This window comes from Dipodomys merriami, unplaced genomic scaffold, assembly GCF_024711535.1.
Source record: "Dipodomys merriami isolate MVZ:Mamm:240054 unplaced genomic scaffold, mDipMer1.0.p SCAF_176, whole genome shotgun sequence".
NCBI lineage: Eukaryota > Metazoa > Chordata > Mammalia > Rodentia > Heteromyidae > Dipodomys > Dipodomys merriami.
Window position 1 is genome coordinate 857,469 of NW_027203115.1, and position 25,450 is coordinate 882,918.

Below are 25,450 nucleotides of genomic sequence, written 5' to 3' on the forward strand. Positions count from 1 at the left end.
TGGAATCCAATCATGGACAAACCACAGTGGGGCCACCACCAAAAACTGGTCTCTCACCTTCAAAACTGGAGAGACAACACCAGAAAACTAATGAGACAGGACAAGCAAATACAAAGTGATTCTGAACTAGCTACCGTGATGGTACGGGACATTATTGGGACTGCTGGCTAACAGGAAGCAGACCTGTGTTTATCTTCCATTGCTGTGGAGCAAATTATACAAACTCAGTGGTCTGAAGCATCAGCCATTTCCTAGCACTTGGTTCAGTTGAGGCAGAGTCTGTTGAGTGAGTTCTGGGCAGTATCAAGCTGTCACCCAGAGGGTGGCAAGAATCTGCTATTCTTGTTTAGATCACTGGCAAAATTCAGTTCTTTGTGGCTGTAGGTCTTTACTAGGGTACTTCAGAGAAACAGAACCAACAGGAGAGGTAGGGGGAGGAGAGAGAGAAAGAGAGGGAGGGAGAAAGGAAGGGAGGGAGGAACTTTGGATTTGATCTTTGCCCATGGTATGAGACTATCATATGCCCAGCTCCCAGGCAGCCACATGATCATGAGGTTAAACAGCTGATACTCCATAATGCTAATGGGTTGGGTTTTTTTTTAAATAGTGTTTTGTATTTTTACATCTCATGTCTTCAAAAATGTGACATTGTTTAGAGAGAGCATCTTCCCAGTAGAGTCAAGACAAAGTGAGATCATTAGAGAACCCTAATACAGACTGTATCTTTATATAAAAGGAAAATGAAGAGAGACATACACACAGAGGGAAGGTAATATGGACACACTCAGGGAGAAAACAGCTTCCTGTGTCCAAGAAAGGCCTGGAACAGAGCCTCCATCACAGCCCTGCAGCCCTGGCCCTCTGACTTCTAACCTCCAGAAGTCTGACACAATCCATTTCTGTTGCCTAAGCCATTCCATATGCTACCTTCAGAGCAGGCCCACTAAGGAATCCACTTCCCTGGAGCCACTGAGCCTTCCCAACAGCTGCAGACGGATGGAATACAGCTGGGCTCCCTGCTAAATCTGAACAGAAACCCTGGGCTCATAGCAAACATGGTGATGTTCACCTGACACGGGGACAGAGGTGGAGTCGCGCTCCGGTACGCCAGAGCTTTTGTTCTGCCCACTCCCATTTCTCACTGTTGAACTGCCTTTCCTTCAGTGGATGAACACAAAGGAGAGAAGGCGACGGAGTAGCTGTGGCACAGCAAGACACACGCAAGAGCTGCTGGGCATAAGCCCTGTGTCTGTATGGCTGACCCAAGCCCAGCATGGCAGCCTCTAAGTCTCCATGTCAGTGCATTCCGGCACGTGGAGGACTGCTTTACCCCCTATTTCCTCAGAACAACAAGCCTGGGCCCAGCAACTAACCCAGTGCGTGCTGTTACCATGGTGGCTCTTCAAGCACAAGGAAGATCTGAACAGGCACTGCCGGGCAGCAGGTCATTCTGCCTCCATAGTGAGACATGGTAGCTGCTAGAGTTTACGGGAGCCAGCTGACGCCATCCAAGTGGAAAGCTGGAGTATATAATTCTCTGACCCAGCTATGATGGGGAAAATACAGTGACAGAAGGTGCCTGCACTATTCTTGTCATTTGTGTCTAGAGCTGAACTAGTTTGAAAATAAAATGTGAAGCTCTGGTGACGATAGTCTGGTGCACAGGGTCCCAGTGGCCCTGCATGTGCATGGAGTGGCCCTGCGTGTGCATGGAGTGGCCCTGCGTGTGCATGGAGTGGAGGCATGGAAGGGGCTGTGGCATCGGGGCAGAGCCCCGGCCCCCCAGGAAGGGATGAGGCTTCAACTTCTGAGTTTCAAACAGCTTTATTTCCTCCATGCTTTTTATCCTAAATATCCAATATCATGTCTTTGCGCTATTGAAAGACCCAGGATCTGGATTTGTGGTGTGACCCAGAGACAGAAGAAAGCCTTCACTGATTCTAGCGATCCTGCGACATGCTTCTACAGTCTGGCCAAGCCACAGGTTCAAGCCCTGCCTGGAGGCTGAGCCCTGCTTGTCACCACCCAGCCACGGGCTCGCCTGACGTCATCACGTCCGATGATCTGCTCCAATGGCGTCAGTGACTCTGCTAAAACCTTGCTCTCTGGAGAGAAAAGAAGACAACGTGCTTTCAGCAGGTTGTATGCAGCCCTGCACAGCAGAAGCCCACACTCTCCTGCCTGCTGGGGCACCCACCAGCCTCTCTCCTACCTAGTGCCCTCCACCCCACCTTCCCTAGGACCTGGAGAGTTGCCCAGCCAGGTGTGACATGGAGCCCATGTCATTCAATAGCATGATTCTGCCCGGGACTCAATTCTGTTGTCAAAAAAGAAATAGTCATGTTCTCCTGACTCAGTGTGCCCTTCCAGTCCTTTGAGTCTTTCTGAACTAACTTCTGCTGACTTGTCCCACTTACTTCAAGAGAGCCTCCAGCTCGCGCTTGACCCTGCCCACCACGGGCGGCCCCCGGTAGGTGAGGGCTGTGTACAGCTGCACCAGCGAGGCCCCTGCCTGGATCTTCTCCAGCGCATCCTGTCCGCTGCTGACACCGCCAACGCCGATGATGGGGATGCGGCCTGCAGAGAAGCCCAGGGCAATGCCATGACGGAAGGGGAGAGCCGCGCCTCAGTGGGCACACCACCCGGGAGCCAGAGCCACACGCACGTCCCAGGGCACACCGGCAGCAGCCTTGCCTTGGGTGAGGGCGTACATCTCCCGGATGGTCTGCGTTGACAGGTCTCGGAGGGGCTTCCCGCTCAGCCCTCCTGTCTCATGGCGCAGGGCACCCTGAAGACCAGTAGGGCGACTCACGGTGGTGTTTGTGACAATCAACCCATCGATGCCCAGCTGCAGTGTGAGAGGAAGAGCCCTTAGGCATGACTGTAAGAGACTCGGAGCTTTTTCTCTGGAGGACTGAGGCAGCCGCCAGGCTTGGGACCCACACCTTCAGCCCCGGAAGCAAGAGCTTCACAGGCCTCGCTCTACTTCCTGTCTTGGCCTCAACATGACGTCACATACTGACACCTCCCCCCCCAAAACATTCCTTAATCCTTGTCTGGTAGGACCAGGATTTGAACTCAGCACTTCCAGGCTTGCTGTTTTCACTACTCCACCATGGAGACCAGCTGGAGACAGTGACACAGACAATACTGCTGTCCCACACCAAGCCTGGCCAGAGAGGCAAGCACCATGGGGTCATGCTGGTTGAAGAGGAGAGAGGACAGAAGAGGAGGAAAAAGGCTCAACAAACATTCACTTTGTCCTGCAGGAAGAAGTACATAATGAAGACAGGCTACTGGCCTTACACCTCACGGAGAGGACGTCACCCTGGGCGTTCCCAGGGGTCCAGATGGCCTCTGGGGACAGTGAGAGGGGTCCCCACCTTTGGGCCACCCTGCCTCGAACCTCTCTGGCCACACTGGCGATGTCCTTCTTGTCCTGGGCGGTGAGGTCGGGGGCGATCTTCACCAGCACGGCCGGCTTCTGCGGTCCCTTCAAGGAATCCCTCTCCTGCAGCACCTAGGGTAGCCCGAGCCACATACTGGAGACTCCCAGGCCGCAGCCAGAACCTGCAGCCACAGGTCTGCCTTCCACCAATGCTGCAAGCTAACACATGAGCACTTTCTCCTCTGCAAGAAACCCAGAGAAATTTCCCGAGGGATCTAGCTCAAGATGTTATTTTCTGGCTCAACTCTATGAGTGAGCAATAAGATCCCCACTAACATCAGCTAGTATCTTAAGTTTTTCCCTAAACAATAACAAGGAAATACTGTCACAAGCACTGTGTGACAAAAAGTCATTCAACTCATGTATATGACACTAGGATGGAGTGAGAAATGATAGATAGACAAGCCCTTTGTGGTTTGCCAACAGAGACAGACAAGTGAGATTCTGCTGCACAGAATCAGTGCTGTGACAGAGCAGATTCACACCTGGATCAGGTGAAGTTTCACCTTGGAGAAGTAGCAGGAGCTGGGAAGACAGGAACAGGTGCAGTGGATTACCTTGGTCAGCAGGCGGCGCAGTTCAGCTTTTCCCTGAAGGCTGCGCAGCCCAGCCGTGTTGGGACTAGACACATTCACCACCAGGTAGTCAGCCAAGGGGCCCAGGACCCGAACCCCCTCTGCGTAGTCTGCAGCAGCATCCTCCGAGGTTTTATTCTTCCCTAGGTTTATTCCCAGTGGCTGCCCATCTGTAAATACCATTGTCAAGATCTGGTCCCCACAGTTTCCTGGGCAACAATTTTCAGGCCATCCCTGAAGCTGTGAGCTTTCCTACAACCAGGTGACAATGGTAAAATGTGGTCAAAACACAACTCACCATCCTTGTAAGGAAGTGTAGCCACTAAGGTTTTCCTGCATTCTGCCCTTTTGTTTAAAAAAAAAAAAGAAACAGAAGCCAGGCACCAGTGGCTCATGCCTATAGTCCTAGCTACTCAGGAGGCTGAGATCTAAGGATCATGGTTCAAAGCCAGCCCAGGCAGGAAAGTCCATGAGACTCTTATCTCCAATTAACCACCAGAAAAATGGAAGTGGTGCTGTGGCTCAAGTGGTAGAGTGCTCGCCTTGAACTGAAGAGCTCAGGGACAGAGCTCAGGCCCAGAGTTCAAGCCCCACAACTGACAAAAAAGAAACAGAAAACAAAGAGACTGGGAATGCAAATACTAACAATAAAAAAGGAAGGCTGGAAGTGTAGCACAGAGGCAGAGTGCAGGTTCAATACACGAGGCCCCTGGGCCAGTCCCTACCACCAAAAGAGTGGGCCTTATAAATGTAGTAAAAGTGGGGTAGACACGAATCAGTGGGTGTCAGAGAGACAACCTGATCTAAAGGACACCTGTGGGTCGTGAGTGGTAAAAACCCAAATTAAAGAAAAAGCATATTTTCAATTAGCATGCTTAAAATGTAGGCGTTTCATTGTTTTTATAACATAATGTTAGTTCTCTGAGAAAGGGACTCCTCATCATCAGAGTGAGCATACAGCTCCGTGCCCCCACACAGCCCTGACTGTCCCTGGACCTGGACCTGATCACTCATACCCACTGCCCTTTCACTCTCAAAACTGCCTCAGCTGGCAGAAAGCAACACAGCTGTCTTATTATTTAAGAGTCTGTGGCACTATTTTGCATTTGAGACCTCCACAAATTGCATTTTGAGAAATATGCTGTGTGTGAAAGGAAGGCGCTTGTCTGCACTGAGCGATTAGAACCCAATCAAGTTAAGTCTCAAAGCCTCCCAGGGATAGCACCCATCATGCCCAGGCTGTTTTTGGCCACACAGGTGAACTGGCCACACAGCACAGCTTCATCCACTCAAGCTACGGAGATCCTGCAGTTGGGGATGGCTGGATGATCCCTTCCCCACAGGGCCCCAGTGCTGTCAGCTCGGGCCCCTGGTGTGCTGCTGGCAAGAAGCTGCACAGTTCCCAGCTGAGACATGCGCTGAGCTCAGCCCAGAACCCTGCCTCACTCCCCATGCCTCATTTTACCTTCAGTGAGCTTGGTCTGCTTCTGCTGTCGGGCGCGTAACCGGTGCTCCACCGCCGAGAGCCCGTGGCTGTTAAACCCGTACCTGCAGCACGCATGCGCATCAGGAAGGGGCAAAAGGGTAAGAAGACAATTGAAGACTGCACTGTAGCCATTTCCATCTTACTCCTCTATCTCCCTGGCACCTAAACCCCCGATAGCTCAGTCCCCAGAAAGTCACTGATGGCCACAAACATCCTGCCAAATTCTCCCCAAAGAGGCTCTCCAAAATCCTGCAATAAGAAAGTACACATGTCAGTATTAGGCCATGGCAATGCCTACTTCTCCTGGGTTTACTGAAATTTCCCAGGATGCCAACGGGCAGGCCTTAAGCAGTCTGGAAGGATTTTCCTCAGAGCAGCTGTGTGTGTGTGGTGCACACTGGCTCCCCCTGCTCCCTGAAGGCTAGGACAGCCTAGACAACACCAGGGCTGTGCGCCACAACTCTGCTGTGGCTGGTCCACGGTGAGGTGCTGTGTGAAAAGAAAAAAACCACCCTGGCCTTGGTAGTCTTGAAGCAAGTAAGAAAAGGCAAGTAGTCAGTTGGGAAGGTGGCTCAGTGGTAGAATGCTTGCCTTGCATGCATGAAGCCTGGGTTCGATTCCTCAGCACCACATAAGCAGAAAAAGCTGGAAGTGGCGCTGTGGCTCAAGTGGTAGAGCGCTAGCCTTGAGCTGAAGAGCTGAGGGACAGCGCCCAGGCCCAGAGTTCAGGCCCCACAACCGACCCCCCCCCAAAAAAAGAAAAGGCAAGTAGTCAATCATTTTAATAGCAATGCCACATTACATGATGGTTTTAGAAGATACTGTACTAGAATTGTCATAAATGAAGCATATTGTAAATCTCCCTTCTTTATCTGGTTTCAAGGTGGTCATTACAGTACTTGGAGGCTCACGGTGTATTTCTGGGGGCCAGTGGTGAACGCGGGCACTGGATCAGTGGTGGGGAAAACCACCCCCTGCGGAGGCCAGCGAGCCTCGGCCTGCCGGCTCTCCCACACGGCCTCTGCGCCTGAGTGGAATGCCCCACCCTCAAGCCCTGCGTGTGCATGTGTTACAGTGCCACGGGGAGAGCGGCTCTCCCAGACACACAGGAGACGAGCTGTACGGCAGCTCGTGAACATGCCGAATGTCAGCACGTGCTCACAGCTCACTTGAGGAAGAACCAGGGGGCATCACCCACCTGTTAATGATGGCTTGGTCCTCTGGGAGGCGGAAGACTCTGGGTCTGGGGTTTCCTTCCTGAGGCTGTGGAGTCACACTTCCCACTTCAACAAAACCGAAGCCCAGCTTGTAAAGTCCATCCACAGCTTCCCCGTGCTTGTCAAAGCCGGCAGCAAGCCCCACGGGATTCCGGAACTTATGGCCCAGCACTCTCACTTCCTGGAAGAGGGAGACTTCGAGGTCCGCAGGCCCCACCAGCGTGTCTCAAAATGTGGTCCCCGGGATCCCACATCAGAATTCCCCAGGGGAGGGCTGGGAACGTGGCTTCGTGGTAAAGTGCTTGCCTAGCATGCATGAAGCCCTGGGTTCCTCAGGACCACATACACAGAAAAAGCTAGAAGTGGCACTGTGGCTCAAGTGTAGAGTGCTAGCCTTGAACAAAGAAGCTCAGAGACAGTGCCCTGACCCTGAGTTCAAGCCCCGGGACTGCCAAAAAAAAAAAAAAAAAAAAAATTCCCAGGGAAGCCTAGGCCCACAGAATTTCTCTGAACGGACAGATGTGTTTGTAACAATTCTCTGCAGGTGATCCTGCTGCCGGCCAGAGCCTGAGAGCGCGAGGTTCCTCATCATCAACGCTGGGGAGGGAACCAGCGCCCGCAGCATGGCAAACAGGCTACGGGCACCACCCTTTCTGTCTCCTTTCTATTCCTAGCTCCTTGTCTACCAGCCTAGGCAGGACAGTGGGTCAGTGGTGCTGGTGCCCCACCCCTCAGGTGGCTACTCTGAAACAGAGAGTGACAAACAACACAAACCCTGCAATCAGCCTAATTAACCAGCCTCAACTGTACCCTCCCCACAGACTGATGAGAAGCCCAGCAGCCCCCCACAGACATGGTGAGGAGATGGAAGATGGACGGCACTCAGGTTGGTCTCAGTGCTGGCTCCCGCAACCTGAGGCTAGGTGAACATCTCCCAGGGCGAAGCCACCCAACCCTGGAGGTGAAGGAAGTGCTCCAAGCAGTGAGAACAACAAAGGTACGAACATGCGGGCAGCGCGGTGGGAAGGAGAGGCCCCCCTCAAAGACAGTGGTTCTCAACTCCGCTGCAGGACACAGCCCTGCCAGCTCCTCTCAGAGATGATGGATGGATTGGTGTGACAGGATGTCAGATCAGGACATTCCAAAAGTCCCCCACCCCCACCCCCAGAGCCTCTAACAGTGATTGGGAGCCAAGGTTAGGGAATTGTGGAGAACTAAAACCAGAAATTAAGTTCAGGTAAGAAAATCAGGAGGCCTGAATGTTGGTTAAGGAGTCAGGAACTGCTGGCACGGTAGCGTAAGCATCTTTTTTTGTTGTTTTTTTGTTGGTTGTGCAGCTTGAACTCTGGGCTTGGGCACTGTTCCTCAGCTCTTCAGCTCAAGGCTAGCATTCTACCACTTGGGCTATAGTGCCACTTACATTTTTCTGGTGGTTTATTGGAGATAAGAGTCTCACGGACTTTCCTGTCTAAGCCAGCTTTGAAGTACAATCCTCAGATCTCAGCCTCCTGAGTAGCTAGGATTATAGGTGTGAGCCACCAGCACCCAGGTTTAGTGTGAGCATCTTGTGAGGCTGAGACAGGAGGAACATTTGAGATCTTGAGTTCAGAAATGGCCTGGACAACACAGCAAGACCTGTTTCAAAAGGCGGCATGGTGGAATTGTGTATGAGCTGCTGCACGTGGGCCACAGCAGCATTCAGGGTGACCAATGGTCAGCTGTGCTCACCCAAACACAGGGACCCCAGCTCCCCCTCCAGCCTCCCACTGTACACAGGCTCAGGGCTTTCTAGCCTGGGTGGGGCTCCACACAGGGGAGGCCCTTTCAAAGCCGACAGCAACCCTGAGGACGCATACCAGCTGCTGGAAATTGTGCGATCGGGAGGTGAGAGGGAAAACAGAGCAAAGCCCTCTGAGTCCTGACAGGGCCCCTTCCCCTAAAATGTCTGAGTGCCTCTTGTGTGGGTTTCCATATTCCAGTCACTCTGCTGTAAAGTCTGCCACATCGCGAAGCAGATTCTGTGAGGCTGTGCCCTGATTAAGTGATTTCTTGCGCAGATCCCAATGTAGCTCGGTCACACGCCCAGTCGGCAGGTGTGTGCTAAACCAAGCTGGCACAGGTGTCTGGCTGCCGTCCTCACAGGCGTCAGCTGGCTCTACCTGCTTCCCGTTAAACGCGTCATGATGACAGCAGAGGGCTGACTGAGCTACTTGTGACCTTAGGGAGGCCGCACAGTGCCTGTGGTTGGTGCCAGGGCCAAACTCCAGGGGTCTGAATTCTGGTTCTGCCACTTGAGAGCCATGTCACTTAAGGACTGTCGATGGAGTAGTTGTGTGTGTGTTCAACACTGCCGTTCCCTGTCCTCTGAAGACCAGGACAGCCTAGACAAGACCAGAGCTAGAGGCCACAGCTCTTCAGTGGCTGCTCCACACAGTCCCATGCAAGTGCCATGTGACCAGAGGGTGTGAGACGTAATCAAGATGGCTGCTGCCCTCCCCCTGGGAACCTCAGGCTTGGTGAGCCTCACCCCAGCTTATGAGCAAGAGAGGCCTTGACCTCCCCCCTATCTAATGCACAGGCGCTTCCAGAGCACTTACCAGCATGTCAGAATCTTGGAATTTGGCCCGAGGAAGGAGCCCCAGGGCGGTGAAGCGAACAGCCAGCTTGTGGGAGGACTCTGGGTCCAGCAGCCCCTGCAGAGCAGGCATCAAGTATTCAGCGTAGAAATGCTCATCCCCCGTGGCTGTCAGGTAGGAGGCAAAGAAAAGTCCTCCACCTCCCAGGATGACCACAGCATCTAGGGCCCGCTTCTGGTTAAAAAAAAAAAAAAAGTACATCAGGGTCACTGCCAGGCCAGGCTGGGCACCCTCCCTGCACCCTTTACGCCCAGACAGGTGCGACATAGGGGCACGTCCCATGAAGTGACATCCCTACCACTGCTGCCACTAGTCCCCTTCATTTCCGGTCCTGCCCCACCTACTGGCTTCATACAGAGGCTGTGTCCCTCAACATTTTCCTTAGGACACTAGGCCAGGGGTTTTCAGGTGGAGTACTGCCCCCTAGAGGCCATGGGGAGTATTTTCCACTCAAGCTGTTTTGTTTTTTTTTTTTCTTTTTGGCAGTCCTGCGGCTTGACCTCAAGGCCTGGGCACTGTCCCTGAGCTTTTTTGCTCAAAGCTAACACTCTACCATTTGAGCCACAGCGCCACTTCTGGCCTTTTCTGTTTGTGTGGTACTGAGGAACTGAACCCAGGGCTTCATGCATGCTAGGCAAGCACTCTACCACTGAGCCACCTTCCCAGCCCCAGTATAACTTTTGAATGTCCAAGTGACATTACTGGCAAACTATCACCTTCATGGTTCTCATATGCTGACATTTCAGGAATCATTACCCTATAAACTGAGGGACAGCTGTGCTGTTTTGTGTCACGATTACTAAGAACCAAGTCACATCTCAGAAATTAGGAAAGGCAGCCGGGCGCTGGTGATTCAGGAGGCTGAGATCTGAGGATTGCAGTTCAAAGCCAGCCCAGACAGGTAAGTTCATGAGACTCTTATCTCTGATAAAGCACTAGAAAACTGGAAGTGGTGCTGTGGCTCAAGCGGTGGAGCACTCGCCTTGAGCTGAAGAGCTGAGGGACAGCGCCCAAGCCCTGAGTTCAAGCCCCATGACTGACCAAAAAAAATTAGGAAAGGCACAGCACTTGGGGTTTTTGACAACATGCCTGTGGCACCCACATTTCTTGTACAGACTTAACCACTCAGCAACCTGTTATCGAGATGAGTCAGGACCCAATGACACACATTGAAATAAATACATGTTGTTTTATTTCTCCTTTATACTGTGATTAGAACATCATGTTGACATGTTAAGTTACACATGGGAAGGTCATCAACCTGCAGTGGAATCTCTGTGAAATGTAAAGGTGGTGGTAGTGGAGAAGGCGCCTCAGGTCTTACTATGTGGACACTCGGTGTCACTCATCAGCTCAAGCACTACTCAAATGTGACTGAGGCTAAAGGTGGGGGAAATGTAGCTGGTCCAGCCTTTGAGGTGAGTGCAATCTCATGAAGAGACACACATCAATGACTGTGCCAATATGCAGTCATGACAATTGCTATAAAGGAAAAAAGTAGGGGAAATGGAAGGACACAACAAATCTCAGCTAAGGAAAGGCTTCCTTACAAGGCTGACTTGAAGCAGATACGAAAGGATAAAGAGTTAACAAGGAGGGCGCAGCCTGTAATCCAGATTACTGGGAGGCGGAAAATGGGGAAGACAGGCTAACTCTGCCAAAGCTAGCAAGAATCCATCTTACTAAGCCTTGTGTGCTGCTGCATGCCTGTCCACAGCTATGAGGGAAGCCATAAGATCCTAGACCAAGAATGTGTGCAGGCAGGACCTCATCTAGAAAATTATTTTAAACGGCTGGAGGTATGTCTCAATAGGTAGACCATGAAGCCCTGAGTTCAAACCCAGTACTGCTCAAAAAAAAAGGAGGCAGTAGAGGGAGGGCAGGGAGAAGGGTCTGTTGGTGGCAGAAGAAAAGCTGGGGGTGGGGGACATTTGGATCTAGGTGTAGGAAAGCATGGCAATTCTTGCCACTGAGGAGGCTGAGAACTGTGGATCGCAGCCCCAGCAAACAAATCTATGAGGCTCTTACCTCCAGCTAACCAGCAAAAGCCCAGAACTGCAGGCGTGGTTCAAGTAGTAGAGTACCAGCCGTGGGTAAACCCAAGCAAGAGCACTGAGGCTTTTAAGTTCAAGCCTCCATGCCAGACAAGTATTTTTTTAGGCGGGAGTAGCGGTGGTGGTAGTAGATTTGGGTTTGTTCTCTAAACAAAACTAGCAGATGACACGATCAGAGAAGCCTTCTCCAGGAAACTGCAGAGGCGCCGCTCCGCTCACTCTACAAACAAGCAAGCACCTATTCGCTAGGGCCTTAGGGGTCGACCGAGCTCAGCTCCCGCGCGCGACCCTCCACAGAGCGTCAGAAGGGTCGGGACACGTCGCGCTCTAACTTAATCCCTTCCGCGCAGGATCCTTGCCCGGCTGGGCGGTCGGGCGTTCCTTCTCTAAGGCCCCCGGTGCTAGGCCCAGGTAAGATGTGGCCCACCTGCACTCACATGGATCGCCGTCTGTCCCACACCTGGCTAAGGCCTGGGTGTCGACGCTGTCCTCCGTCCTCCCCCGCCCAAGGGCGTCCGCACCGCAGCGCCTACCTCCCAAGCAAGACTCACTTTCAGATGTGCCCACGCCATGCTCCTTCTGCCAGTGGGCCCGCCTCTGTCCCACCCCCATTGAAGGATGTACTGGAGGCACCGCCCATCTGTTTCCGGATCCACCAATCATGGGACAGGGCATTGCACTAGGGGAAGAGGGCCCTCGTGCTCTTCCCGGAGGTTCTGATTGGCCAGTTGTGCGCGTGCGCAGTCCCGAAGCCTCGCCTCTCCTGCTCCCCTCTGGGCGTCTGGTTGCTAAGCGTCCCGGAGGTGCCGGCGGGCACCTGGGCGCTGGGGCCTGGCGAGCCGGCCTGGCCGCCGCACCGGGCTCGTCCGCAGTGCCTGGGGGAGCTGGCGCCCTGGACTGGAAAGGCCTCCGGGCCGGTCGTCCGGAGGTCGCACTGCGTTCCTGCCTCCTCATCCGTGGGCGCGGAGAGGGCGCCCCAGCCCGGAGGCCTCCCCGGACCCACGTGCGGGACAGACAGACTCCAAGCGGAGCCTTCGCTTCGTCTACAGCGGTGCTGATGAGCACTGAGGTTTCTCCAGATTTTAACAGTCGCTTGGTCCTGGGTCCAGCGTCTATTGGATGAGGTTTCTGAGCCTGCGTCAAATTCCTGGTGCCACAGATTGGAGAATGGCTTGTAAGCAGCACCTGAGCCTGCAGCTTCGGCGCAGTGTTGATGCTGCAGTGATCTGAGCTGACTGACGTGGCGCTCTTAGTCCTCAAAGGTCCCAATCCAGAGTCTTGAGCTCTAAGCACTTCCTGTTGGGACACAGCTTCTCTGGACCAAGTCTCAAGGGCAATAATTAGACTATTGTTGGAGGGGGCTTCCTTTTTTTCTTCCTAACTGCTGTTCCGTCTGCTCAAACAGCTGAGCATTGTCCTAGGAATTAAAGCAGAAGTGGAGGATTTTATATGAGGATGTCAAGTTGGAGTAAATGGAAAGACCTAATGGACAGATTCTGTGACAATAATTCATAACATAGGTGTCTCAAACCATACAACAGATTGAAAATATTAAGTTTAAAGGTTACACTTGTCACTGTGTCCTTTTTGTTGTTGTTGTTTCTCATGCTTTATTTATGACAAATATTCCATACTCCAAATTTCCAACTGTCAAGTTCTTTGAGACGATGCCATCAGCCTTGGCCAATCAGAGAATGGAGTCATTTGACTCATTCATCCTGCGAATGACCCCGCAATTAGTGGTATGTCTTTAACTGGCCGTTAAATCTGTGACCTTGTCGACCTTAGCCACATTCGTCTGGATGGATGCCGCTCCTCGCACGATGATGCAGTTGCTGGTGGACACTTCCAAGGCACATACAGGACTCCCCGGCCTGGTTGTGCATCGAAGCTGCACCTGCTGCAGCCTCCAGGACCAGCAGGAGCACAGAAAAGCTCAATGTGTCTTTTATACTTGAATAAGTTAAGCATAACTCGACCACAATTGCGACTCACCTTGGACAGAAACTACTTATTAAAAGGGTTCTTGGAGCCTGGAGCCCATGTACTCTACTGGTAGTCTTTCTGGAGGCCAAGATAGGAGGATCATGGTTCAAAGCCTGCCTCAGCAGGAAAGTCTGGGAGACTCTTATCTCCAATAAACTACCACACAAAAAAAGTGGAGCTATGGCCCAAGAGGTAGATCCCTAGCCTTGAACAAAAAATTCTCAGGGCCAGTGCTCAGGCCCTGAGTTCAGGCCCCAGGACCAATGCCTGTGTGTGTGCGCTGCGCATGCAGGAAGTGAAAGGAGAGCTGGAATGTAGTTCAGTGGCAGAGTACTTGCCTAGCATGCGCAAGGCTCTGGGTTTAGTCTCTTGCATTGCAAAATTAAAAGTTGATTAAGAAAACATTGTCCAAATAGAAATGTACTCTTGTGGGGCTGGGAAGGTGGCTCAGTGGTAGAGCGCTTGCCTTGCATGCCTGAGGCCCTGGGTTCGATTCCTCAGCACCACATAAGCAAAAAGAAAAAAAGCCGGAAGTGGCGCTGTGGCTCAAGTGGTAGAGCGCTAGCCTTGAGCTTAAGAGCTGAGGGACAGCGCCCAGGCCCAGAGTTCAGCCCCTCGACTGGACCCAAAAAAAAAAAAAAAAAGAAATATACTCTTGTATAACTGTAATCCCTCTGTAATTCACCTTTATAACAAAACTTTTAAATTTTTTAATTGCTAAGAAAGCATTATTTGCATCATTTGTGTCACTTAGATAGCCACCTTCGCCCTGAGGCATGCCAAGTGACCTCAGTGCCTTCATTCATTTGCATTCACACTCGCTTCCTGGCACTAAGGAAGAGAACTCACTGTACAGACGACAAAGGGTGTTTGCAACAGGTGATCACATGGCACACTCTATAGACAAAGCAGCCAAAGATGAGAGAATGAATCTTCCCTACTGCATGAAGTGCTATGCATGCCTATGTCAAAGGAACCTGTCTAGCCACAGGCTACAGCTCTGTTTACACCTGCTGTTCTGTCGGGTTTGGATTATGCTAGGTTTTTGTTTGTATTTCGTATTCATTTGTTCATCAAATATTTAGTTGGTTGTGCAAGTTTTACAATAGGGTTCAAGCCTGTTTTTGTTTGCATACGTTAAAAAAGGGAAACAAAGTTGAATCCATTATAGGAGTAGCAGATATGGAGGATGATCAAGTCTGATAATGCATAAAGCAAGGATTCTCCCTAATAGTACTGTTTAAGGAATTCATGCTACATGAATGGATTTTCATTGCTCTTGCCACACGAAAATGTTTTCTTAAAAGGTATGTGGAATGAGAGGTCCACTAATTTGCTTTACTACTAATGTGCATCCTATAGCATTAGGTTGTATATGTATGTATACATACACATACACATATTGCTGATCATGGAGGTGGAACTCAGGACCTAGATGCTGTCCCTGAGCTTCTTTTTGCTCAAGGCTAGTGCTCTACCACTTGAACCATTTCCAGGTTTTCTTTTCTTTTTTTTTCTTTTTTTTTTTTTTGTCATGGGGCTTGAACTTTGGGCCTGGGCACTGTCCCTCAGCCCTTCAGCTCAAGGTGAGTACTCTACCACTTGAGCCACAGCGCCACTTCCGGTTTTCTGGTAGATAATTGGAGATAAGAGTCTCATGGATTTTCCTACCCAGACTGGCTTTGAACTGCAATCCTCAGATCTCAGCCTACTGAGTAGCTAGGATTACAGGTGTGAGCCACCAACGCCCAATTGCTTCCAGCTTTTTCTGAGTAGTTTATTGGAGATGAGAGTCTCACAGACTCTCCTGCCTAGGCTGGCTTCAAACTGTGATGCTCAGATCTCAGCCTCTTGAGTAGCTAGGATTACAGTGTGACCCACCACTATCTAGCTTAGGCTGTGTGTCTGTCTGTCTGTCTGTCTGTCTGTCTCTGTCTGTCTGTCTGTCTGTCTGTCTGTCTGTCTATCTATCTATCTATCTATCTATCTATCTATCTATCTATCTATCTATCTATCTATATATCCCTTTGGTCAGTCGTGGGGCCTGAACTCTGGGCCTGGGTGCTGTCCCTCAGCTCTTCAGCTCAAGGCTAGCGCTCTACCACTTGAGCCATTGAACCACTTCCATTTTTCTGAGTAGTTTATCACAGATAAGAGTCTCACGGACTTTCCTGCCCAGGCTGGCTTTGAACCATGATCCCACTTTTAGGCATTTACCCAATCACAAACAAGGCCATACTAAAGCTACCAACACAATTATGTTCATCGTAGCATTATTCACCATAGCTAAGATATGGAACTAACCCAGATGCCCCTCAGTAGATGAATGGATCAAGAAAATGTGGTATGTGTGTGTATGTATGTGTGTGTATATGAATTCTATGCCTCCATCAGAAAGAATGACACCGCCCCATTTGTTAGGAAATGGAAAGACTTGGAAAAAATTATATTAAGTGAAGTAAGACAGAACCAAAGAAATATAGGTCCCATGGTTTCCCTTATCTGTAATAACTAGTATATGTCTAGGACAAGCAGAAGAGATCAAAAGCTATGTACATATGATAAGTTGATGCTAAGCGAAATGACCCCAAGATAGGGACAGAAGAGATTTTATCTTTCTTGTTCTTGTTAATGTACTTGTAAGATATTATGTGATTTTGCTTGTTTGTTTGTATGCTCATCCCCCATGGCATAACCCCTATTGTCATTGTATTTGATTCTGGTGTCCTGCATCTTGTATATACAATTTTTCTAATTTGGGGAGGGGAAGGGAAATAACAAAATGCTGAAATAAGGATACAGGATGACCCACTGTAACAATGATATGTACAAGACACTCTGTTTGAAAATGAACCTTACAACTTTGTGGTGGGGGGGCAGGGGTGGGGAGGAAAGGGATGGTAAGGGAAAAACAAAGGAGGGGGTAGCAATGCGCCATAGGAAATGGACTCATTCATTACCTTGCTCATGTAACTATAACCCCTGTGTACAATAGCTTTACAATAAAAAATACATATACATAACAAAAGCTCAGGGATAGCCGGGCGCCGGTGGCTCACGCCTGTAATCCTAGCTACTCAGGAAGCTGAGATCTGAGGATCACGGTTCAAAGCCAGCCCAGGCAGGAGAGACCGTGAGACTCCTGTCTCCAATAAACCACCAGAAAACCGGAAGTGGCGCTGCAGCTCAAGTGGTAGAGCGCTCGCCTTGAGCTGAAGAGCTGAGGGACAGCGCCCAGGCCCAGAGTTCAAGCCCCACAACCGCCAAAAAAAAAAAAGCTCAGGGATGATGCCCAGGCCCTGAATTCAAGCCCTAGGACCAGCACAAAACAACAACAAACACCCTTCTGCATTTTTACAAACATCCATTATCAGCAACACTGGCTTAGATGCCCAGCATCCTCTCGTACTTCCAGACTCAACCTCGCTGGCGGGCTGTGCCAAAGGCACCTCAGGTTGTGTGGACACAGATGGAGGCTCAGTGCCCACCCATTAAGGCTCATCCATTGCTCTGTGAATCGCTATTATAAATTTTCAGCCTGTAAGAACTCCACCTGGCTCTTCAAAACAAAGCAAAAGCCTTTTGTCTCTTTGGCAAATGGTTCCCAATTCATAAAAGAACACCAATCAGACAAACCCACCCAGCTAACATATTTAAAGGACTAGGCAGCTGCTAAGCCCCAAGCTTTTTCTTGCTCCCAGGTCACAGCATGCTCTTCCATGGAAGAACCTGGGTCTGTTTGCTCCTGGGAACAGGTGTTCTGGCGAGGGAATGGAGCAACGGGGAGCAGCATGGGAAACGTCATTGCTATCAGCTGAACAGACTTAGCTGTAATTTCCAGGACGCAGAGCACTACTGCCGAACACAGAAAGGCCGCCTGGCACACACTTGGAATCAAGCGGCTCAAAATCTCATCCAGAAGTTTCTGAAGGAAGAGACAGCGTGGTGGGTTGGGCAAAATCTAATACAATCCAAAGAACATCAAAGAAGAGACCACCCAGGTAGGGCCCAGGGACTTAGAGTGGATGGAAGCAAATGCCTTCTGGATTCTTCTGGGATGGAGCAATGAAACTGTTATAATCATTCTGTTTTTATATTCAGAAAGATCAGTCACTTCTCTAACATTCCTCTGCAATAGCTCCACTTCTGTGGGCTAACCTTTGACAAAGGTGATGGCAGACTTCAGAACCTCCTAAAGTTTCTGAATTTTTTCATCACAACCACTGTGCAAGCCAAGCACCAGTGACTCACACCTGTAATCCTAGCTACTCAGGAGGCTGAGATCTGAGGATCACAGTCCAAGGCCAGCCCAAGAAGAAAAGTCTGTGAGACTCTTATTTCCAATTAACCACCAGAAAACCAGAAGTAGCATGTGACTCAATGTGGTAGAGCACTGGTCTTGAGCAAAAGTGCTCAGGGACAGTGCCTAGACCCGGAGTTCAAGCCCCATGACAGTGCCCAGGCCCAAAAGAAAAAACAAACTTGGCTTTGCAGTCAGAGGCTTATCTGGTATTGTCTCCCTTCAACAGGTGCTGGGTTCCCCTGGCCCCTCGCCCCTGCCCCCGCCCCCGCCCCCTGCTACATCATGTTTCAGCGCGCCAATGAGATCGTGTCCAGACCAGACTTGTGCTCAAAGAGGCATTATTTCATTTGCCAAGCTGGTAAGTGACAAAAGTACAGTATTCTTAAAACTGATTTTAAGCCAGGCACCTGTGGCTCACGCCTGTAATCCTAGCTACTCAGGAGACTGAGACCTGAGGATATCCATTCAAAACCAGCCTGGGCTTTGAATGAACCAATGAACCACCAGAAAACTGGAAGTGGCACTGTGGTTCAAGTGGTAGAGCACTAGCCTTGAGCTCAAGAGCTCAGGGACAGTGCTCAGGCCCTGAGTTCAAGCCCCATGACTGACCAAAAACAAATTGATTTTAAATAAGGAGTACTTATGTGGATATTAATTTTGTGTAGTCTGTGAGTGATGGATCTGGGAGAGGTTATAGAAATTGGTTTTCACAATATTACAGTAAGAATGTTCATTTAAAGAGATTTTCTTTTTTTTTGGGGGGGGGGGGTCCAGTCGTGGGACCTGAACTCTGAGCCTGGGCGCTGTCCCTCAGCTCTTCAGCTCAAGGCTATCGCTCTACCACTTGAGCCACAGTGCCACTTCTGGCTTTTTTCTTTTGCTTATGTGGTGCTGAGGAATCGATTGAACCCAGGGCCTCATGCATGCAAGGCAAGCGCTCTACCACTGAACCACCTTCCCAGCACCTAAAGAGACTTTCTTATATGAGATTGTCTTATCCTCCTCTGGTAGTTGGGGGAAAGCAGTTTTGCCTTGAAGTTCCTAGTGTCTGGACTTGAGTGAAGTACATGAGTTGGGCCAGGCACCAGTGGCTCACACCTGTAATTCAAGCTACTCAAGAGACTGGGATGTGAGGCTCATCATTCAAAGCCAGCCAGGAAAGGAAAGTCTGGGAGACTCTTGTATCTCTGATTAACCAGTAAAAAGCCAAAAGTGGGGCTGTGGCTCAAATGATAGAGCACCAGGCTTGAGCAGAAAACACTAAGGGCCAGCACTCTGGCTTTGAGTTAAAGCCCAGTACACACACACACACACACAGAAGGCAAGATTGTCAGCCAACCTGAGGATGAGAGTAAAGAAGGCTCCTAGTTGTTGGAGGTTGAGGACAGAGGTGGAAGCTGTAGGAGAATAGACATATGCGTAATCCAGACTCTGTGATGCCAAGACAGGCCCTGGAGGCTTGGGATGGATGTAGGATTTAGGATGGTTTATAGTCAGAGCAATTCTGACTTTCTCCCGCTGTGTCCTGCACCAGGTGTGAGAAAGTCTCATGGGCGGGGATGGGGGGGGAGGGGGGTGGATCACTGAGACAGCAGTGAGTGGCGTGACAGGCCCTGCCCTTACCTCTGAGCCCTTCACCACTCCTAGAAGCACTAGGAACTTGCAGGGGCGTGTGGGTCGCTTGGATGTCATTTCATGAAGTGAAAGCAGTTTGTGTCCTCAGCACTGACCCAATGGGTGGACCCAGTGGATAGAGATGGTGGGTAGTAGGAGGCCATAGGACTGCAGTCTTGAACAAAACGGCTACTCAGGGATCCCGACATCATTGTTTGTGGTGGCATTTGGTCGGTTGGTTGTTTTTTTACAATGGTAATTTTTCCTTCTTTGAGTAGCTGCACAAAGGCATTCATTTCATGTCCATTTGAGGGCAATGCTTCCTGATGAATGGCACCCCCCATCATTCTCCATGCCCACCCACACACTCAACTTCCCTGGTGCCGTTTTCACATATGTACACTGAGTATGAGACCGCCTTTGCCCATTGTTCCTCTCTCTAATCATCTGCCCCTCCCCTTAGCCACCTTCCCCAAAACACACGTGCCAGCTTCCAGGTATTTATTTTGTTTAACTATTAGTTGTTCAAAAGAGTAACGCCATTGCAATCTTCCCCTGCATATGCCCTACTTTAGTTAATGTCTGTGTATCTATTCCTATGACCTGAACATGTTTGATACATACATTTATGATTTAGGTCTAACCACATATGAGACAAAATATGCACCCTTGTCTCTCTGAGTCTAATTTGCTTCATTAACATACATTTTCCTGGGTCCATCCATTTCCTTGCAAATGACGTTCTTCCTGCCTGATGAGTAAAATTATATAAATCAAAACTAATTCTAGGTGCTTGGGAAGTTGAGATCTGAGGGTGATGGTTCAAAGCCAGCTCAGGCTTTGAGACTCTTCAGCTAGCTACCAAAAAAAGCTAGAGTGGAGCTGTGGCTCAAGTGGTAGAACACTAGCCTTGAGCACAAAGGCTAAAGGACAGCGTGCAGGCTCTGAGTTCAAGCCCCAGGACCAGGAAAATACAAAACAAAACGGAGTGAGCACAGTGGCTTACACCTGTAATCTCAGCTACTTGGGAAGTAAGAAATTGCAAAATTTGCCAAGTGCTGGTGGTGGCTCATACCCATAATCCTAGCTACTCAGGAGCCTGAGATCTGAGGATCACAGTTCAAAGCCAGCCTGGGCAGAAAAGTCCCCGAGACTCTCCAGTAAACCACCAGGAAACCAGAAGCGGGGCTGTGGCTCAAGTGGTGGAACGCTAGCTTTGAGTTGAAGAGCTGAGGGACCCAGGCCCAGAGTTCAAGCCCCACGACCGACCAAAAGAAAAAGAAAAATTGGGAAATTCAAGGCCAGCAGGCACAAAATGTTAATGATACTTTTTCCCCTGTCATAGCCAACAAGCTAGACATGGTGGTGCACATGATGTCTGTAATCCCAGTTACAAAAGAGGAGGAGGCAAGGAAGTATATGTAGGAAGACCGCAGTCCAAATCTGGCTCCAGCCAGAAAGCATGAGACCCTAGCCAAACAACTAAAAGTGAAAAGGCTGTGGACGTGGCTCACGTGGTAGAGCTCCTGCCTAGCAGGGAGCCAGATGGGATCTTCAGCTGTGTGTTGCTGAGTTCACCTGTGCAGGGCTGAGCCGAGGGACGGGGGGCTCACCTGTAACCACGCCCGCTCGCCCTGACCCCCGCAGATGTCTTCTCAGACCAGAGACAGCACAGTCCCCCGCGCGGGAGGCCCGAGAGGACTGGGGAAGTCGCAGCACCAGGAAGGAAAGTGAACTCAGGTACCGCCAACTCCCCCAACTCCCCCACCCCTGAAAGGGCGTGGGGCTGTGTGCTGAACGCGATCACAGCCCCACCCAGCCGACTCGATTTGCTCTGTTCTCAGTACTGCACTCCGGCCTTCATTTACTTCTCTTTCTCCTCCTCTCTCCTTCCTTTTCTAGTCTCTCTCCTCTCTCTCTCTCTCTCATCTTTCTTCCTGTCCTCTCTCTCCTCTTTCTTCTCTCTCCCCCCTCTCTCCTATCTAAAAGTTGCAGACTGACCTGAAACTTTGTTGTTGTTGTTGTTGTTGTTTGGGTCTGGTCGTGGGGCCTGAACTCTGGGCCTGGGCGCTGTCCCTCAGCTCTTCAGCTTAAGGCTAGCGCTCTACCACTTGAGCCACAGTGCCACTTCCGGCTTTTTTCTTTTTGCTTATGTGGTGCTGAGGAATTGAACCCAGGGCTTCAGGCATGCAAGACAAGCGCTCTACCACTGAGCCACCTTCCCAGCCCTGACCTGAAACTTTGTATACTGCCTCAACCTTCCAGGTTCTGGAAGTATAGGTGTGCACTATCATGCCCAGCTAATTCTTATTATCATATCTTTGGCTGTCTTCTTTGTACATATGCCCCAAAGAAAGGCAAGGGGTTTTACACCCCACATCATTTTCCAGTACCAAAGAGAAAAATCTGCATGAACTGAAGCCCTTGCAAGTCTTTCAAATTCTGATGTTCTTTTTTTTTTTTTTTTTGCCCTTTTGTATGTGTATTACATGTGCACACACTTGTGCCCACATGCATGTCCACATGTGTGCACATGCCAGGGCTGGGGCCTGAACTCGGGGCCTGGGCACTGTCCCATGGACAGTCCTGTCTGGACTGGCTTTGAACTGAGAATCCTCAAATCTCAGTCTCCTGAGTAGCTAGGCATGCACCACCAGCACCCAGCTTCACGTTGTTTTTTTTTTTTTTTTTTTTTTCTTTTGAAGAACAAGAACTACTCAGAAAGATATATTAGCCTGAAATCCATGAACAGCAGTGTTGGGCTGATAGAGATCAGTGTGGGGTTTCACAGATCCCTGGAAGGGGTAAAAGAAGACCGTTTTATAGTGGATGTGGGGAATTTTTCTTTTTTTTTTTTTTTTTTTTGTCGGCCGTGGGGCTTGAACTCTGGGCCTGGGCGCTGTCCCTCAGCTCTTCAGCTCAAGGCGAGCGCTCTACCACTTGAGCTACAGCGCCACTTCCGGTTTTCTGGTGGTTTATTGGAGATAGGAGTCTCACGGTCTCTCCTGCCCGGGCTGGCTTTGAACCACGATCCTCAGATCTCAGCCTCCTGAGTAGCTAGGATTACAGGCGTGAGCCACCAGCGCCCGGCTGGATGTGGGGAATTTTTCTAGGGACAGGAGTGACATCAAACCATGAGTAGATATCCACAAGCTTTTTTTTTTTTTTTTTTTTTTTGGTCATGGAGCTTGAACTCTGGGGGCCTGGGCACTGTCCCTGAGCTCTTCAGCTCAAGGCAAATGCTCTCCCACTTGAGCCACAGTGCTACTTCTGGTTTTCTGGTGTTCAATTGGAGATAAGTCTCAGGGACTTTCCTGGCTGGACTGGATTTGAACCAAGATCCTCAGGTCTCAGCCTCCTGAGTAGCTAGGATTACAGACACTGGTGTCCAGCTACCAGCAAGCTTTTGAAATAGCTCTTACAAAGAGCCAGGTTGCTAGTAGCTCACACCTGTCATCCTAGATACTCTGGAGGCTAAGATCTGAGGATTGCTATTTGAGGCCAGCCCAGGTAACTAAGTCCAGCAGATTTCATCTCCAATTAATGAGCAAAAAAGCTAGACTAGAGGCATAGCTTGTGGTTAGAGGGCCAGCCTGGGCAAGCAAGGTCGAGCTAGAGTGCTGGCAAAGCAAGCTAGAAGTGCCGTTGTTGACACATGAACTTATATCTAAAGAGCAGATGTGAAAAACACCTGTTCTCAATGCTTTGTAAGTGGGGGGAGGGGGCCTTGCAATTTGGCTACAAATGTTTAGTGGCAGCATTAGATGGAAGTAAGATGGATTTTGGAAAACATAAATATCTTTATCCCTTTGTGTGGTAGGAGGTTGTTTCCAAGACCCCTTAAAGAGGCCCAAATCTGCAGATGCCCAACAAGTCCCTTAGATAAAATATCTTGGCAATTGTATACAATTCCCAACAGATCTTTCAAGTGTAGGTTAAGTTGCTTAATAAGAAACATAAATGTTGAGATTACATAATAATAAACATCAATGCAGTCTAAATCATTGCTACAGAATAATGATAAGAAAAGCAGGTTGCACCCATTCAGTACAAACCCAATCCCCCCCACCCAGCCCAGCCCCAGTCTTTTTTTTTTTTTTTTGGTCCGGTCATGGGGCCTGAACTCTGGGCCTGGGCGCTGTCCCTCAGCTCTTCAGCTCAAGACTAGCGCTCTACCACTTGAGCCACAGCGCCACTTTCGGCTTTTTTCTTTTTGCTTATGTGGTGCTGAGGAATTGAACCCAGGGCCTCATGCATGCAAGGCAAGCACTCTACCACTGAGCCACCTTCCCAGCCCCCAGCCCCAGTCTTAAGTTAGTTAAATCCACAGACACAGGCCCCAGAATCAAGGGCTATCAGTTCTGATTATAACTGAAGCAATGATGTTGGAGATATATTTGAAAGTCTGAGGTCAGCTATGCCCATTTCACAAAAGCCGTGCTTCATATAATGTTATTATAAACGTGTCGTGAGAAAATAAGTTACATCTGGGCTGATTCCGTAACTTGGGTGGTAAATGGTGCAGGAATGATCATGGGTGTGTAGATGGCTTTATTGTACCTTAACTTGCAGTCTTTCAGGCAGATGACTAAAAGTAGCATAGCTGGATCCTAAAGATGTTCTACATTTAGTTCTTTGAGGAGCCTCCACACTGCATCCCATGGTGGTTGCACTAATTTACTTCCACCAACACTCCTAACAGGCCTGCCAGCACAGAGCACTTTCTTTCTGGTCATGGTTTTCTTAATGGAAAATATGAAATGAGCAATAAATCAGTATTGACAATCTGGTAAAATTTTGTAAGTGATTATGTTCTGAATGATCTCAATTTATTCATAAAAAGTTTAACCTACTTTCTTGTTTCTCTAGGAGATCATCTCTCCACCTCATGTCACCAGCCTGCTTCTGCTAATCTTGTATGTACACCCTCCTACACAAGTCATAGGTGGAATATTCATCTCTTCTTCATGCCTTGTAGATCCTGACAGCATTCAACTCTGTCTCATAAAGTGTTCTGCATAAAGTTTTCTTTTTCTTCTTTTTTTCTGTGCTGGTACCAGGACTTGAACTTGGGGCCTCATGTTCTAGCTCAGCATTTTTGCTCATGGTTGGTGTTCAACCACTTCTTGAGCCATACCTCCAGCCCTGCTTTCTGCTGGCTAATTGGAGATGGACTCTCAAGGAGTTTTCTTTGGGGGCTGGTATAGAACTGAGATCCTCCAGATCTCAGCCTCCTGAGTAGCTAGGATTACAGGCATGAGTCTCTGGTACCTGGCTTGAAAGTTGTTTTCTAATAAGGAAAGTACCTAAATGAGGAAATAATTGGGCTTAATGTTTTATTGAAGAAACTTGTAAAGCCTGTATTTAGGCTTTCATGTTGACATAATTTCTATTTGTTGGTTGTCTTTATTCTAAGGTATCCCAAAGAGGACTTGTGACCTCTTTCAAAAAAATATACAAAAATAAGGCAGGGGTGAGAGGAGGTGTTGGGAAGGTGGCTCAGTGGTAGAGCGCTTGCCTTGCATGCATGAGGCCTTGGGTTTGATTCCTCAGCACCACATAAATAGAAAAGGCCAGAAGTGGCACTGTGGCTCAAGTGGTAAAGTGCTAGCCTTGAGCTGAAGAGCTCAGGCCCAGAGTTCAGGCCCCATGACCGACCAAAAAAAAATAAATAGGCTGGGTACCAGTGGCTCAAACCATAATCCTAGCTACTCAGGAGGCTGAGATCTGAGTATTGTGGTTTAAAGCCAGCCCGGGCAGGAAAGTCCATGAGACTCTTATCTCTGATTAACCACCAGAAAACTGGAAACTCTGATTGGTAGAGCATCAGCCTTGGGTAAAAAAGCTCAAAGACAGCACCCAGGCCCTGAGTTCAAGGGCCAGGACTGGCATACACATACATAAATAAGGATAGAAAAGAATCAAAGTGAAAAGAGAACAAGCCTCTCTCATACCCAGCCCTTGGCCTGCCGCAGATGGCTGCAGAGATGGCGAGCATGCTCTCCACAGCTCCTCAGCCCTCCCAGCGCTGCCTGCCGCAGCACTGTGCACACGCCCACACACGCAGTCTTCCATCCACACACGCCCACACACGCGGTCTCCCATCCACACACGCCCACACACGCAGTCTC

The 25,450-nt window shown here is 49.7% G+C and overlaps 2 protein-coding genes across 6 annotated transcripts in view; one reads left to right on the forward strand and one right to left on the reverse strand.

The window, feature by feature from the left end:
* Positions 1-1,805: 1,805 nt before the first annotated feature.
* On the reverse strand, positions 1,806-12,013 carry Dhodh (dihydroorotate dehydrogenase (quinone)). Of its 5 annotated transcripts, none has more exons than XM_070026204.1 (9): positions 11,968-12,013; positions 9,324-9,536; positions 6,708-6,907; positions 5,489-5,571; positions 4,006-4,193; positions 3,407-3,520; positions 2,695-2,848; positions 2,418-2,577; positions 1,806-2,105 (listed from the first exon to the last, which is right to left on the reverse strand). In XM_070026204.1, the coding sequence occupies exons 1-9, from the start codon at positions 11,986-11,988 to the stop codon at positions 2,051-2,053; spliced, it is 1,188 nt and encodes a 395-aa protein (XP_069882305.1). In that variant the 5' UTR covers positions 11,989-12,013; the 3' UTR covers positions 1,806-2,050. The 5 variants fall into 5 exon arrangements, with proteins under 5 accessions (XP_069882305.1, XP_069882304.1, XP_069882306.1 ...); XM_070026203.1 differs by having other exon boundaries at positions 11,950-12,002; XM_070026205.1 differs by having other exon boundaries at positions 9,324-9,419; positions 11,968-11,990.
* Positions 12,014-12,077: 64 nt separating this feature from the next.
* The window catches only part of Pkd1l3 (polycystin 1 like 3, transient receptor potential channel interacting), a 52,812-nt gene continuing 39,439 nt past the window's right edge, over positions 12,078-25,450 (forward strand). Inside the window, exons 1-4 of the mRNA XM_070026181.1 lie at positions 12,078-12,519; positions 17,932-18,063; positions 20,967-21,059; positions 24,189-24,235. Of these exons, the coding sequence (XP_069882282.1) occupies positions 12,078-12,519; positions 17,932-18,063; positions 20,967-21,059; positions 24,189-24,235 (714 nt within the window). The remainder of the gene's footprint in view (positions 12,520-17,931; positions 18,064-20,966; positions 21,060-24,188; positions 24,236-25,450) is intronic.